Source organism: Mustela nigripes, chromosome 2 (genome assembly GCF_022355385.1).
Source record: "Mustela nigripes isolate SB6536 chromosome 2, MUSNIG.SB6536, whole genome shotgun sequence".
Taxonomy (NCBI): domain Eukaryota; kingdom Metazoa; phylum Chordata; class Mammalia; order Carnivora; family Mustelidae; genus Mustela; species Mustela nigripes.
Window position 1 is genome coordinate 207,371,321 of NC_081558.1, and position 14,918 is coordinate 207,386,238.

A 14,918-nucleotide genomic window follows, 5' to 3' on the forward strand; every position below is an offset into this window, starting at 1 on the left:
GAAATGAGTCATAAGTAAGCAATCAAGCAACACTGCGTAACATCAGTTGGCTGTTCTGTTTCATTACCAGCACAGATGGGGGCATGAGATGGGAACCAAAGGTTTGGATAACGATGAAGGCTACTATCTGTCCTGAAGGAAATGCCCCAAAAGAGAGAAAAATTAGAATACTCAGAATGACATTCATGCGAGACAACTTAGCCCTCAATCTGATCTCTCACTCACAGGGTGACTTCTAAGGTGACCTTCCCAACAGAGTTCTCTCCTGTGAACCTTGAAAACATAAGGTCAGCTTGTGTGAATGGCGGCAAGATGTGACCCTACTACCTCTGCTCCCCAGCATACAGAGCATTTTCTAGGTTATATCAGGGGCTCCTAACAACCCTGTTTTAGAGCTTTGTGCTGTAGCTATCACTGTGGATAAAGGAATCTTATGATGAGGTATTTTAGAGTTCTACAACAAAATCCTCTGATAAAAGTAGAAGGAAGGCACATCTCACAACTAAGTATTTGCCTTATGGAAGACAGTGTTAATATGCAGTTCAAATTCACTAGAAAGATATTAGACAAACGAAATGAAATAAATCACTCTGGGGGCCAAAAAGAGCATGGGGGACTATTATGGGTGGCATTTCAAATTTAATATTTTTTAAAGGAAATTCAAGTGCAATTGTCATATTAAATACATCAGCCCTTTGATAACTATAATCTTAATGAATGGCTTTTAGTCTAAATGATCTTTTAAGCAAATTTAGTTCAGCATCATTATACATAAAAAATTTATGTTATTTGAAATTACCCACGAAATACTTATTCTTGGACCTGAATTAATAGGGTTTCAGGATAATTATTAATTTTTAAAACTGCAGAGTTGGTATAGTACATTTCTAAATGTTTGACTTACTCTGAAAATAATTTTGAAAGGCATTTTTCTTAAAATAACACTGTACAGTAATTCCACATCCTAAGTAGATATGAAATAGATACAAAACAGAGTGCAATACAACGTAAGAATCACAGGGAAATTAACTGGGTAGCCCGTTAGGAACGATCCACAACACGGAATGAGAAGAGAGAAAGTACGAGGTTACACGGCGTACACGGAGGAGGGGGAGGTTTACGGGCAGACTAAGGACAGATTTAGTGTGCCTTTAACACACTGGGGGGCTGACATTTAGCAGTGAGATGAGAGGTCTGTTTCTATGATGCAGAAGTCTTGTTACCTTCCATCTCTCGCCTAGCTGCCCCAGGACTGGGAGGGGCTCCAACACCTTTTCAGAGAAAGAACAGAAGCTGTATATTGCTCAGGGCCCACAGCACAGAACGAAAGGCAGGCACACAAAACAATTCCTGCATCCAACTGACTTTTGCTAAAAGGTTCTTTCACTGCTTTAACTTCTTCAAAGATATTAATACAAACCAAAGTGACTTCAGAAGCCTAGCCAAAACCCCAAGGCCTCCCCTTCCTCAAACAGGATAGAAAGGCAATGACAATTTTCTTTTTACATCAGGTTACGAGCTCTGGGGAATTTTAAAATCTCTTAATGAAAGCCTTGGCTTTATGATCATCTCATTATATTCAGTTATACCACTAATAAAAGCTCTAATATTTCACAGTCAAAAAGGAAAAAGAAATCACAGATCGATTTCATTTTAAATTCCTATGGGACTATATTAGTTTCTTAGAAGTTAGTTTTTGATGCATTATTTTAAGAAAACTCTAAAGGTACTGTAATGACTTTCTCTAAGTTATTGCCTTAAAGGAGTTATTAGTTTATAGGGTTCAAAAAGTAAGGTGCAAACATTGCCTACAAAAGAATTATGAAAAGGAGCAGTTTTTAAAAACTAAGTCAGATTTTAGGTTAAGTTTGATATAACTTTTCACAAATTCATTTAAAAATGTATTTATTTTCTGCAGGTTGCTTTCCTAATTGAAGGAAGAGGATAATTAGGTGTTATCATTAAAATATAAATAAAGGCAGGAGTTTAAAATGGGGACAATTAATTTTTTTTTGTAAGTTGATGGAAAAGTTATTGTCCAGCAGCATTCTGCAGAAGCTATCAGGCTGAAATAATTGAGCTTTTATACAAAGTCCTTAAGATCAAAATATAAGCAGAGACAGCCTGGGATAACATGTGAGTCGGTCAGCAACGGCATTAGGCAGCCGGAGTAGAAACAGAAGGACCACACACGTATAGGGAGTGCACCTTAACAGTAGTAACAGTGGATCTGTAAAGGCTCTTCTATGGAACTATGATCACTTGGCTCATCCTCTCCTGAGAACTAGATTAAATGAACTTATCAAATACACACATTTAACTGACTTTTGTGAGAAATTTTCTTGTAAACCAAAGTACACTTTTTTAAAAAAGACCCATTTGTTAATAAACATTTCCTTATTGTAAAAAATAAAATCATTCTCATGTTAAAAAAAAAGCGAAGCATGAGTTTTATGACAAGTTATGATAAAGCCATGCAAAATGAAAGATATATTTCAGAAAATCATAGCTTCAATTTGCATTGCTAGGAAATTTTGCTAATCACTAGATTTGCTAAATTCCTAGAAAAGGAAAGTACTAGAGCATCACTAAGCAAATACTTGGAAAACGTTCTATATTTACTATACCTGAATTTCTTTTGCAATTAAAGTGATTTGGGAGAATTAAATCTGTATAACCAACCTAACTATATTTATTAAGAAAAAGCGTTATCAGTATTTGATTGGTAATTGAACTATGTCCACCTGGAGAATGGAAGCCTGTAACAAGTTGGCTCATTAGTAAAATTAAACTCTGATCTTTTACTTAACAGGAAAACAATGGAAGTTTGGAGCTCTTTTTTACTTGAAGTATAAATATCATTCACTTTGGCTTTTACCAAACAAATCTAAAATGTCTTTCCATTACAGGGATCAAATTCTAAAAGATGAATAAACCAATATGCATGTATTGTAACAAATATAAACAGTTACCTCCGAATTCTTTTCTAGCAGGTGCAGGACTCCTAGCCCCTTATAGTTCATAAGAAAATATGCAGCAGAAAGGAAAGGACATTAAATAAAGAACTGAAATGTCAAAGATTTACTACAGTATTCATGATGTTAAATATCACGTAGGATCTACATACTAGTATCTTGGTACTATAAAAAAGCTATTATTTAAGGCAAATATTTTTAATAACTTAAGTAATGGCACTATACTCACTTAAAAAGAATATTTAAGCAAATATATAAAACTTTATTACAAATAAGTATATGTATGTTCTTCAGTTCTAATTATATATTTTACAAAAATTCGTACAACTATATCAAATTAGCAAAAGCAAAACAAACATTTCATGCATACCGGTAAGAGGGCAGCTAGAAAAACCCATTACAGAAATCTAGTCGGGAGACACTCTTTCTACCTGTGCCACTGCTCCTACGTGTTCCTCAGAGAAAGACTCAGGCAGTAGCAATAATGATAGAAAAACAGTAAAATCCAGAAGCTCGAAGTCTGAAGACATGCAAAACATTTTAAAGTCAAATGGAGGAAGATTTTCAATCTAGCAGAAGTGGAACTCAATTTGTTACCTGAAGGAGGAGGTGGTCTCTGGGGGGGAGCAGGGCGTGCAGGAGGGGCAACCGGGCGGGGAGGAGGAGGCCTCTTGGGCTCTAGGGGCTGAGAATCTCTTTGCTGCTGCTGGGCTGCTGGTAGAGTGTCAAGGGGAGAACCTAAAGAAGTACACGAGGTAAGATCAGGTTCCATGTGGGTGTGAACACAAAGGTATGGTACTTCCCAATACCTATGATGAATTCTCAATTCTGCTCATTTTCTCCCTTTGTACTGTAGCGTACTGACAAGCATTTTTATTATCAATAACGTAAGCAGTTCTGCCATTAAATTCCCCTCTGGTATCACGGAAGCAATGATGCTTGCTCCACGTGACGCCTTATCTAGACCACAGGTGCTGGGAGCTGATTTACTGAGTGGCCCGATCAAGAGGGCACAAAGCGTTGGTCGAATAAGGTCATTTGCAGTCTACTGGCCCATACAGAGAAGAAAAAAGGAGTCTCTTCTTTTCTTTACACCTTGGCTTATCTTGAACTAATCTAATGAAGCCAGTCCTCTGAGAGTTGTATGGGAGAACTGGAGAAATTTATGAAATGCAGAACAGCTTCTGGAGATGTTGGTAAGCACAGAACAGTGATTTAGTCATGCCACATAACAACTTCCAGGACAAATCTTCCAATTCTGAAGGATTAATGACTCTTAAATTTGAATTCAAAAAAATTTTTTGTCTCTTTTTGCTTCATACCATAATATAGGTTATGTCTAGGTTATATATATATAGACAGACAGTTAAGCCCAGATGGTTTTGAGTGCTTACTCTAATAGAAAAACAACAATTTTAAGAGCTGGATAAACCTGAACTCATAGAAAAAAAGGTTTAATGAAAACCACATCTAATGAAAGTGATGATGAGTTTCCTTTCCACTTAGTGCTTACCATCTACAGGTTTCCTCTTTTGTATGCACAGAAAACACAGATCCAAAGGCATCAGAGATTTGACCATCTAAAATCAAACAGATCAGCTAGGGCAAGTCACAGAAAACTTGAAAGAAAATACATACTTTGTAAAGTTGGGTGCCCCGGAGTTCTCGATGGTGCTCGACTTGGTCTTACGGGAAGGGATGGTACGGGGCCCTCTGATATGGTTGGTGACTGGCAGGGGCTGGTCCGGGGTGAAGAGCTCGGTGAAGTGCCAAGGCCAGAACTTGAAGACAGCTGGAGATGCTGGGGAAGAATTTCCTCAACTTCAGCACTGTAGTCATCAACATCACCTAAGGAAACAAGGTTATTAAAATTAGCACCATTTTCACTTTCTCAGAGGTTTGTTTTCACCAATCTCAGAGGTTTGTTTTCAAGGGGTTCATTATAACACTGCAAACATGTAGAGGTTAAGCACAGAGACATATATAAAACACTTACATGTACAGAACTAGAACTAGTGTAAACACCCTTATAGATCATGTAACTAAGGAGAGCGACTACCTCAGAGCACCAGGATGCCTGTGGAGACCAACACCTGGAGTGGCGCTGACACAACAGCTTCCAGTGTTCCAAGGAGCAGTGATCTCAGCATTGGCTGACTCCAAAGTTTACTGCTCTCCTTCCAAACCTTCCTACTTTCTCCATGGAACTGCTCCCTCCCCACTGCTCTCAACTCAGCCCCAGCCCTAACTGGTAGACAGACGGCAGACGGGCTCTCAGACAGCTCCATGCCCTTCCCCGAAAGTCTCTTCATGCTCCTTCCCCTGTGCTCTCCTGGGGCCTCCCCATGTCCCTCCTTCTCAGGGTTGGAAAGGAGAGTCAGGGTCCCCTTGCAACCTGATTCCGATTTCAGAACATTAAACCTCCGATCCTGACCTCTAAGGGCTACTTCTTCGAGGCTATGCCTGCAGGAATTTATGTTAATGCTCCCACATCCCCTTGCTGCCATAATCTCCAGCCTGCTCTGGCGGTGACTTGAACCCATGCGTCAAGGACTAAGCAGAGAGCAGCAGGATAGTCGCGTCCTACCATCTCTCTGGGTGACATCAAAATCCATGTAGAAGACACATCAACAGCTGAAAACCCTTGGTCTTGTCCTTACGCTCTCTTCCACTCAAACACACACAGCCCTCCCAGGTGCACTAGCTCTGACACATTACTCCAACCCTAGTTCCCAGCCTTTGAGTTTTCTCCTGCAGTGACTCTTCCCTCTTGAGACTTTATCAGGATCCAGGCCTTTGATCCCTCTCCTTTTAGCCCCTGTGCCATTCTGCTTCTCCGAATCTGTCTTCGGCTTCAGCGGCACTTCAGCTCAGCCACCCCCGGGGCACCTTTTTCTATCCCACCGCATCACTTCCGTCATGGCACCAGGGCTGCCGCTGGAGAGAATCCCATGGTGCTGGCCATTGTGCTCACATTAAATTTGCAGTTTTCAGCCTCCTCTGGGACCCTGAAGCTGTCTGGTAATTTCATGACTGGCTCTCTGCCACTCCCCCCCCCCCGCCCCCCAACTCCTTCTCAGGAGCTTTATCTGGAAACTTCTCAACTCTCCTGATGCTGTGGGTTGCCCTACTCCTGCAGATGACCTCAACTTTTAACACTTCTCAGAGGAAAGAGAAGTCTTAAGATGGGACCCCCGTCCCCCCTGCAACAACCTGCTGCCAAGCCGGAGTCTAATCCCACGGCTGCACTCAGGTCTTTGTGGTTCGGCCCACCCCGTTTTCTCAGGGACCTGCTCTAACACCCCTTCTGCCCAGCTGGTCCCCAACATCGTCAGCCCTTCCCATGGCACGAAGCACTCCCAAGCTTTTCTCATTTTGAGAACAGTGTTCCCTAGAACGCCAGTCTCCGCAGTGCAACCCCCCTCCCACTCCCCAGCCCCCAGCTTAGCTTCTTTAAAGAGTCTGTAGACACTCCCCGCTTCTGCACCTCTAGCCACACCTCAATTTACCACCATCTGGCTTCCTCGCTGCACCGCAAGTCCTCTCCTGAGTGTGACCAACAGCCTCCGTCACTGTCATTACACCCAAAGGGCAAGTTTCCCCCATGTCTCCTCATCCGTCTGAGACCCAGGACTCCGCTCACTGCGCCTTCCTTGTTACCATTTCCTTCTTTGGTTTTTTAGGCCCACCTCTTGCCTCTTGAACAGTGCTAGTTGTTTCTTTTCCATTTCCTTTTGTGAGCAGCTGCCTTCTGCCTGTCTTTAAAATCTGGGTTTCTCTGTTCATTCCCAGGACCAGTTTTCTCCCGTCTCTCTACAGTCCTTCTGGCCAAGCCAGGGCGAACCCGTGACTTGAGCTGCCATTAGAGCGGTCCTGCGGGCCCAGAGCTCTCTGCAGAGTACCCGCCTCGCGCACCCGCCGCCTCCATGGGAGCCTGTATCTCAGCTCGACATGAGCCAAACCAAATTCATCTTCTACCCCGCACGGCTCCCCTGCTTGATTTCTTTCCTCTCTCATTACTCCCTCATGAGCCTGCTTACGGACGAGGCCGGAGCCTTTTCCCTCTTCGGTCCCCGCACCTTCCTTCCTCCTGGCTCACCCTGTCCACCTCCCCTTCTCGGATTTGCACCGAGCCACTTCGGACTCTCAGTTCAAATTTCAAGTTCTCTGGGAAACTTGCCCTACTTCCCAAATCCGAGGTAGGCCACCGTCCCGTCCCGTGAACTACTGCAGTGCCATTCACGACTGTATCTCTGTCACCTGACTGTCACTGCCAGCTCACTGGTAACACTGCCAAGCTAGGAATTCTATGACAAGTCAGACATCTGTTGCATTTTCAGCACCCAGTGTGCACAGGCACATACAAGGTAGGACAGAAATGTATGGACTAAGTCAAGGAATGAACAGAGAAACGTGAAAGCTGGAGATGTCCTGTACGACGCTCAACTCTTAAATGTGTTCTGTGGAATGTGCACGGTCTCACAGTATGATATATGCTCGTTTTATAAACTAAGGGATGCGCCGACGTGGGAAATATACCTGAGTAACACAGCACATGGCATGAGAAAGCGCCAACACGTCTTGATGACATTTAAGGAAATTATTATCCAGGTAACTAGGAACTAAAGGTGAAATCTGAAATGGCCACATTTATATGGGTCCATTCAAATACATGTGTTCCTAGCGTCCTCGAGAATCTTTTTAAAATTGCTTTGAAATGTATCTTCTTTTGTAGTAACAACTCTGAATGCCTTTCTGTTATTAGAATACCCACTTTGAACTTCTACTTCTCTATCTTAACCACAACTAGTGGGACCAAACTACACACCAGAATTATCAATTTGTGCTCTGAGCACAGAAGGACATAAACTCACACTTGTAAAGCTCTGAACCCTTAAATGGAAGAATGGCAAATATATTTGCTACCTGAAGTCTAAGTACAGGCAAAACAGACAATGTAATGCAAAACAAAATCTAATTAATTCTGCTCTGTGTGTTACAAGAACACAGAGATGGAAAAACCTGGAGACTAAGCGCTGATGGGAAAGGACAAAGTTGTCTAGAAGCACAGAAGTACATGTGTTCCATAAACAAACCTTCCATATCGAAATCTGCTGTGACCTCCGCATCTTCTCCAAGCAGGGTGGAGCTTGTCGATGATGGCAAGGCAACATTTATTTTCTCTAAACTCATTTCTTCCTCCAAAGTTCTGATCCAGTCTGGACTTTTTAGGGTAATAGTTATAGTCCGACCCAATAACTAGTTGATTCAAAGAGATGGAAAATAAAAATTCATTAGCATGAAAATCATCTTGGAATGAAGAGACTGCTATGTTACACTATGCTAGTTACACTATGCAATAAGTCTAGGCTTAATTCAGCTAGACTCGATTCAACATGTACTGCCTCACACATGCTGAATTTTTAAGTGGCTTAAACATCGCTGATTTTCCCCTTAAAAGCCCATGATGCTCGGGAGGGGGTTTGGGAGAGGGGGGTAGGGTTATGGACACTGGGGTGGGTATATGCTGGGGTGAGTGCTGTGAAGTGTGTAAACCTGGTGATTCACACACCTGTACCCTTGGGGATAAAAATATATTATATGTTTATAAAAAATAAAAATTAAAAAATAAATTACAAAAACACATAAAAAAATGACTGGACAAAATTTTTTTTTTTAATAAATAAATAAATAAAAGCCCATGTTGCTCAATCTAAGGTCTTCTCTTCTGGAGTGCACACAGATTAGGTTTCTTTTGCTGTAGCCAGTGTCTTTCCCTGGTCAGATGTAAATTCACTGAAAACTGTGCCACATAATTTGATACTTCCTTTGATTCTGGTCCACAGATTAAGTAATTGGTCCTACATGGAACAATTACAGAAGAGACGACTTGGCATTCTGCCTTTCCTATAAATTTGAGCAGCTTTTAGACCAAAGTATAATCTACAACAGTCAAACACATTATAATTAAGTCACACTGTCCTGTTGACATATTCAAAAAATAGTTTCAAAGAACTTGCAGACAGCCACAAGACTCCTTGGTCAAACAGAGACTGTGCACTAGAAAGACAGTGTCCCTTAAAATCCATGCCATGTAACAAACTTGCTTTCTAAAACCTAAGCTCTCTCCTACACAGTTTCAACTTCCTTCCTTTAAAGAGCTTCTGGAGTATATAAAATAAGTGAACTTTTCTGGTATTTCCAAAGGAGCTGTGTGGCTGTGCCCAACATGCTGTGAAGACAGCTGGCCCCTTTGTGGGTACAGATCTTGGTCGGCTCAATGTGCTATCGACATGAGAATTCCTTGAAGGCACCGGATGGAGACACTGAAAGCTGCTGGCCAGAATGGTATAGTCCTTTTTTTTTGAAGATTTATTTGACAGAGAGACACAGTGAGAGAGGGAACATAAGCAGGCAGAGTGGAAGAGACAGAAGCAGAGAGCCTGATGCAGGCTTGATCCCAGGACCCTGGGATCATGACCTGAGCTGAAGGCAGATGCTTACAGACTGAGCCACCCAGGAGCCCAGTACAGTCATTTTTTTTTTTTTTTTTTAAAGATTTATTTGACAGAGAGAAAGAGATCACAAGCAAGCAGAGAGGCAGGCAGAGAAAGAGGGGGAAGCAGGCTCTCCACTGAGCAGAGAGACCAACATGGGGCTCGATCTCAGGACCCTGAGACCATGACCAGAGTTGAAGGCAGAGGCTTAACCCACTGAGGCAACCAGGTGCCCTTATAGTCATTTAGCACCCATGCTGAGCTTTGAAGTCAGTGTCCTAAGAAACTAATAATCCTTTACTTGCTTATCAGACCAAATCAATTCCATTTCAGAACTTGGTAATAGGCTTCATGGGTCTTTAAAGAACATGCTCAAGGGGTGCCTGGGTGGCTCCGTCATTAAATGTCTGCCTTCGGGGGCACCTGGGTGGCTCAGTGGGTTAAGGCCTCTGCCTTCGGCTCAGGTCATGATCCCAGGGTGCTGGGATTGAGCCCCACATCGGGCTCTCTGCTTAGTGGGGAGCCTGTTTCCTCCTCTCTCTGCCTGCTTCTCTGCCTACTTGTGATCTCTGTCTGTCCAATGAATAAATAAAATATTAAAAAAAAAAAAAAGTCTGCCTTCGGCTCAGGTCATGATCCCATGTCCTGGGATTAAGCCCCACATCAAGCACCACATCAAGCCCCTCATCAAGCTCCACAGCGAGCCCCCTGCTCTACAGGAAGCCTGCTTCTCCCTCCCCCACTTTCCCTGCTTGTGTTCTCTCTCTTGAATAAATAAATATCTTTAAAAAAAAAAAAGAACATGCTCAAGAAGGTCATCTTTTAGGTTTGCCCCACTTCAGCTATCTACTTTCCCCAGCTTCTTCCCTGGAATGCAAGAGCTCTTAAGGATCTACATCCTAGAAGATTTGGGGCTGAAATAATATTATTAACAAAGGCAACAGAATAGAGGTTTGGAAATGTCTAACTTTGAGAAGGACAAATTACACATATTATATACTTTCCATAAACATAATTTTTACAGTATTTTCAAAATATTTTTAGGGTGCTAAGAGTAGGTATTTTCTAAGAGCGTAATACAGATAACTAGACTTGAGGGTAAGGGACAGGGCTGAAAAGGAGGGGAAAAACTGTGAACAAGGAAAATTAAACTATCAGAGAAAGACAAAAGAAATTCTCGGCAAGGGAGTAAGCTACCGCCAAGTTGAGAGTTACTCTTAAATATTTATATCCTCATGGGATGAAGACATGCTTTAAAGAAACTAAAGCTAAAATTAAATTTAAAAATCAGCAATTTCCATACAGTTAAGATACAATGAAGTCACAAAATCGACAGGTAGGAATATCTGCAGCCCAAATGCAAAGGGACTGAACTTTACACCGAGGCTGCTTCAGAAGATGAGTAAATACCCTGGGAAAAATAGGCTGAGGGCATATGCAGCTTATTTAGAAAGTACCAATGGCCAATACATTAAGATAACCAGCGATGAAAATCCTAACGGAAATGACATACCACTTCCGGTTTTTCAGGTTGTCCAAGTTACAAATTACCCAATATTGGTTAGGATGTTGACATTAGGTAATCTGAGCCATAATATAATTAGACCCATACTTTCTGAAGAGCACTTAGGCAATAAGCATCAAATTATAATATGCCTATATTCTCTCACACAGCAAATTTACATCTAGGAATTTATCCTAAGGTCAGGAATAAACAGGACAAGCACACAAAATTAGAGCATGTAGAGGACTTTCCTGGAATATTGGTTTTAATAATTAAATTTGGAAGCAATCTAGTTATTAATAAAGGTTTGTTAAATAAATTTACGTATCTATCCATGTAATGAAATTAATGCAGACCTTAAAAACATAATTCCTCATACAGAAAAATGTCCATGGTACCATCTGAAGTGAAGAGGTAGTGAGAAAATAGCATTTACAACACAATCTTCTTTGCGTTTGTGCATGTGCATATATGTACACATGTACATCCTGCTTGTGTTACTATGTACACAACTGTATGTATAACCCTATTGGTTTTAATACACATGCATCTATGAAGATTAAGGGAAACTGTTTTGTAATGGTTGGATTAGTATTCTTCATTATTTTTCTTTATACTTTTCTGTATTTCATGATTTACTTGAGTGTATTACTATTACAATCAGGGAAAACGAGCATATAAAACCTATTTCAAAAGCAACGTATGTGTGACAATTGTCCTTTTACTCCAAGGAAACTGAAGTAATGTGACTGAAAAGCAATCTCAGGGAAGACTTTATGAGGTGCCCACTGTGAAATTAGGTCTGGATTTTGGTCCTTCCTTCTAATGACCATATACTTAGAAATTTAGGATCAGTACAAAGCATTCAGAAAAAAAATAGACAGACACAGCACTTTATAGAAGTAAAACTATTCCAGGCCATTGATGTAAATTTCCTCCATCAATAACATTATAAGTCACAGGTTAGAAATACCTCCACTAACTAAAACTTTCTAAATATTTCAGTGGGATGAATTTGTTATCTTTGGGAATTATTTTATCTACCTCTGAAAGAAGTATCTGGGTACCATGATCCAAGCCAATAAAAGCAGTTCCTAAGAATCAAGAGTACCTTGCTCCCTTGTTTAGTTGTAAATAAAGCATTTTCTTCCTCTGATATACATCTTTCCTACCATGAATGACCCACAATATCTATCCCAATTAATAAAGTTTCCATGTAATAAAAATCTAGTTAGGTGATAAACATGTTTTCTTCTTAGTCTGTTACTAATGGTTAGTATCTTTAGGGAGGACCAAAATAATTCCTAGCTGGTTAGAAACCTACTCTAAATAATAAATAATAAAGCATACCATAAGGTCTTTTATAGTCCTGCACTGGAAATACATTTAGATAATCTTGCAGCCTATCTATAACAACATAATCTTTGGATACCTTATTTCAAAATGGTTTCAAATCTACAAATGCTGCCTTACCTCTTTACCGTTTAGGTTCAGAACACTCAAGGCAGAGCTTCCCTCCAAAAATGTGACCCACATTTTATCTTCTACAAACCTTCAAGAAAGAGGAAAATAAAACGTAAAAATTAGTCAATATCTTATATATAACTAGCCCAACGACTATTAACAAAGGCCTACAGAGGCCAGGAAGTAAAAAACAAAAACAAAAACAAAACAAAACAGGGAGAGCAGTAGGGCCACTGGTGACCTGGAGAGAGCACTCTTCCTCGGAAAGCTTCAAATTCAAATTTCTTTCAAATACTATGCTAATAAAGCAGTCAGACCTGTGGACTTCCATTTGTGATCCCTGCTAATCTAATCCTTCATTTCACTGACAAGGAAAAAAAGGGCCAGAAGTTATAAGTGGCTTGTTCAAAGTGACCTTATAAGGATAATGAGTTACAGGGCTAGACTCCAAGTCTCCTGGCCCTGCAGACCAGAACTATGTATTTTCATGGTCTCAAAGACTTCCCTGAAGCAAATTTTCTTTGACCAAGAAATAAGATAGGGAGTTTTCATTAGAATATATACATCTGGCTGGCCCCAAGGTACTTTACTTTATTATGGTCCTTTTCTTTATTACTAACAGCCATCTACTCTCTTGCAACTTCAGTGATTCTAAGTTTGTAATTTTGAAATAAGAAACCCCAAAAGGAAAAAAATTAAAAGGACTTTAGAACAAGTTCTGAATAAGATGATCACTGATACTTAATATTGTTATCATTAAAAAAAGAGGAAAATAAAAACATTACCTGTCTTACTTACAGAACAATTTTATACATTGAACTACTTCCAATTATATAAATCAAGATCAGAAATCCTTGCACATTTTTCAAACGGGAAAACATGTACATGTACACACACACACACACACACACACACACACACACACACACATACTTAACCTAGAATTCAAAAGCATGGCTTATGGATATCAAGAGGAAGAGGCTGTATTCTCTTCCTATCTTCGCCCACTAGGGCAAAAGCTTCTAGATTTTTCCCCCAACTAACAGAAGTATCTACATTTGTTCTAGTTACATTTCCAGACTTTATTTACAAATAAAGTCTACAATTTTTATTTAATAAATAAATTTCATTAATAATTTTATAAATCTCTTATTTATAAATAAAGTCTACAAATAGACTTCGGTCACTCCTTGACAATTGTATTATTCTAGACCAAAAGGTAGTGGTCAGTTTAGCTTCGCTGGTGACAGCAGTCCTCTCCTATTCTAACCTGGCTGTCTGCAGGTATAACAACTAGAATATTCCATGTATGGAGACAACCCATAGTTTTATAATGTTAAAATAATACCTTGGTTTGTTACCAATACTTTCTTTTTTTTTTTTTTTTTTTTTTAAGATTTTATTTATTTGGGAGAGAGAAAGTGAGAGAGAGAGAGACAGCACATACAAGAGCGGGGTAAGGGGCAGAAGGAGAAGCAGATTCCTTGCTGAGCAAAGAGCCCAATGTGGGACTTGATCTGAGCCAAAGGCTGACGCCTAACCGACTCAGCTACCCAGGCACCTACCAATACTTTTTCAAGTGATGCCAAGCACTTTGGGGAGAGTTTTTGGCTCCCATTTAATACCAAATTTCTTCAAGATCAGGTTATAAAGATAGGTTGTTTTCCTGTATCAGAGACTTTCATCCTTAATGTACACTTTGGATTCTCTCTAGCCCAGTGTCATAATCTACATTTGCTCGTGAGGACACTTGTATGCCACTGTGCTGCCCACACTGTGCTCCTGGTAGTTTGGCTTTCTGTACTTGGCAAAGCTTACTGTCATCTGTAAACGTGGAGATTTCACTATGTACTTTCTAGTGCCTTAGGAGTTTAGAAATGTTTTATTTTAAAGCTTTGGGGTGGATCTTTGTTAAAAGATTTGAGGGATATATAAATGCAATTTCTTCCCTAGTTGCTCATTTGCTTTCTGGAAGGACTCTAGGTTTCTTGGCCTGCTTCTCACTCTACAGAGAGCACACCATCTTCAGTCTGTGGAGTACTGTTTAGGATCTAGGGAAGCCATTACACAATTCTCATCTTCCCAACTAGATGACAAGTAGGAATCGAGTCTTCAATTTTCCTCTGCCCTAGCCCAGCATCCAGTACAGAGATCTATCCACCAAACAGCTATAAAACGTACCTAAGTGAGATGAAAAGCACAGAAAGAAAACAAACCTCTTCCTTATGAAATTCAAACACATACATGTCATTCAGTCTCTCAAAACTGCTGTACACTTGGAAGAGAACATTTTTTTTAAACAAGGGAAGAAGCATCTGCTTTTGCAAAAGGCAGATGGTTAAGTTAATGACAAAAACCAAGACTGAAATGGATGACTCCTGGCTGTTCATCTGGAGGTGCTGCTTCTCCATTAGTTGGAAAATCAAATGTACTTAAAACTACTTAAAACATGAAATTTCTTAAACTGAGGGAGGAAAA

General features: G+C 40.3%; 1 protein-coding gene across 8 annotated transcripts in view; it reads right to left on the minus strand.

The window, feature by feature from the left end:
- SYNJ1 (synaptojanin 1) overlaps positions 1 to 14,918 on the minus strand; it is an 86,802-nt gene that overhangs the window by 12,743 nt on the left and 59,141 nt on the right. For 5 of the 8 annotated variants that reach the window (XM_059392267.1, XM_059392269.1, XM_059392268.1 and 2 more), the window contains 6 exons: positions 12,450 to 12,528; positions 8,072 to 8,234; positions 4,614 to 4,823; positions 3,573 to 3,713; positions 2,973 to 3,011; positions 1,224 to 1,271 (listed from right to left, as the gene is read on the minus strand). In XM_059392267.1, the coding sequence (XP_059248250.1) occupies positions 1,224 to 1,271; positions 2,973 to 3,011; positions 3,573 to 3,713; positions 4,614 to 4,823; positions 8,072 to 8,234; positions 12,450 to 12,528 (680 nt within the window). The remainder of the gene's footprint in view (positions 1 to 1,223; positions 1,272 to 2,972; positions 3,012 to 3,572; positions 3,714 to 4,613; positions 4,824 to 8,071; positions 8,235 to 12,449; positions 12,529 to 14,918) is intronic. The other 3 variants (XM_059392273.1, XM_059392272.1, XM_059392270.1) reach the window with 2 other exon arrangements.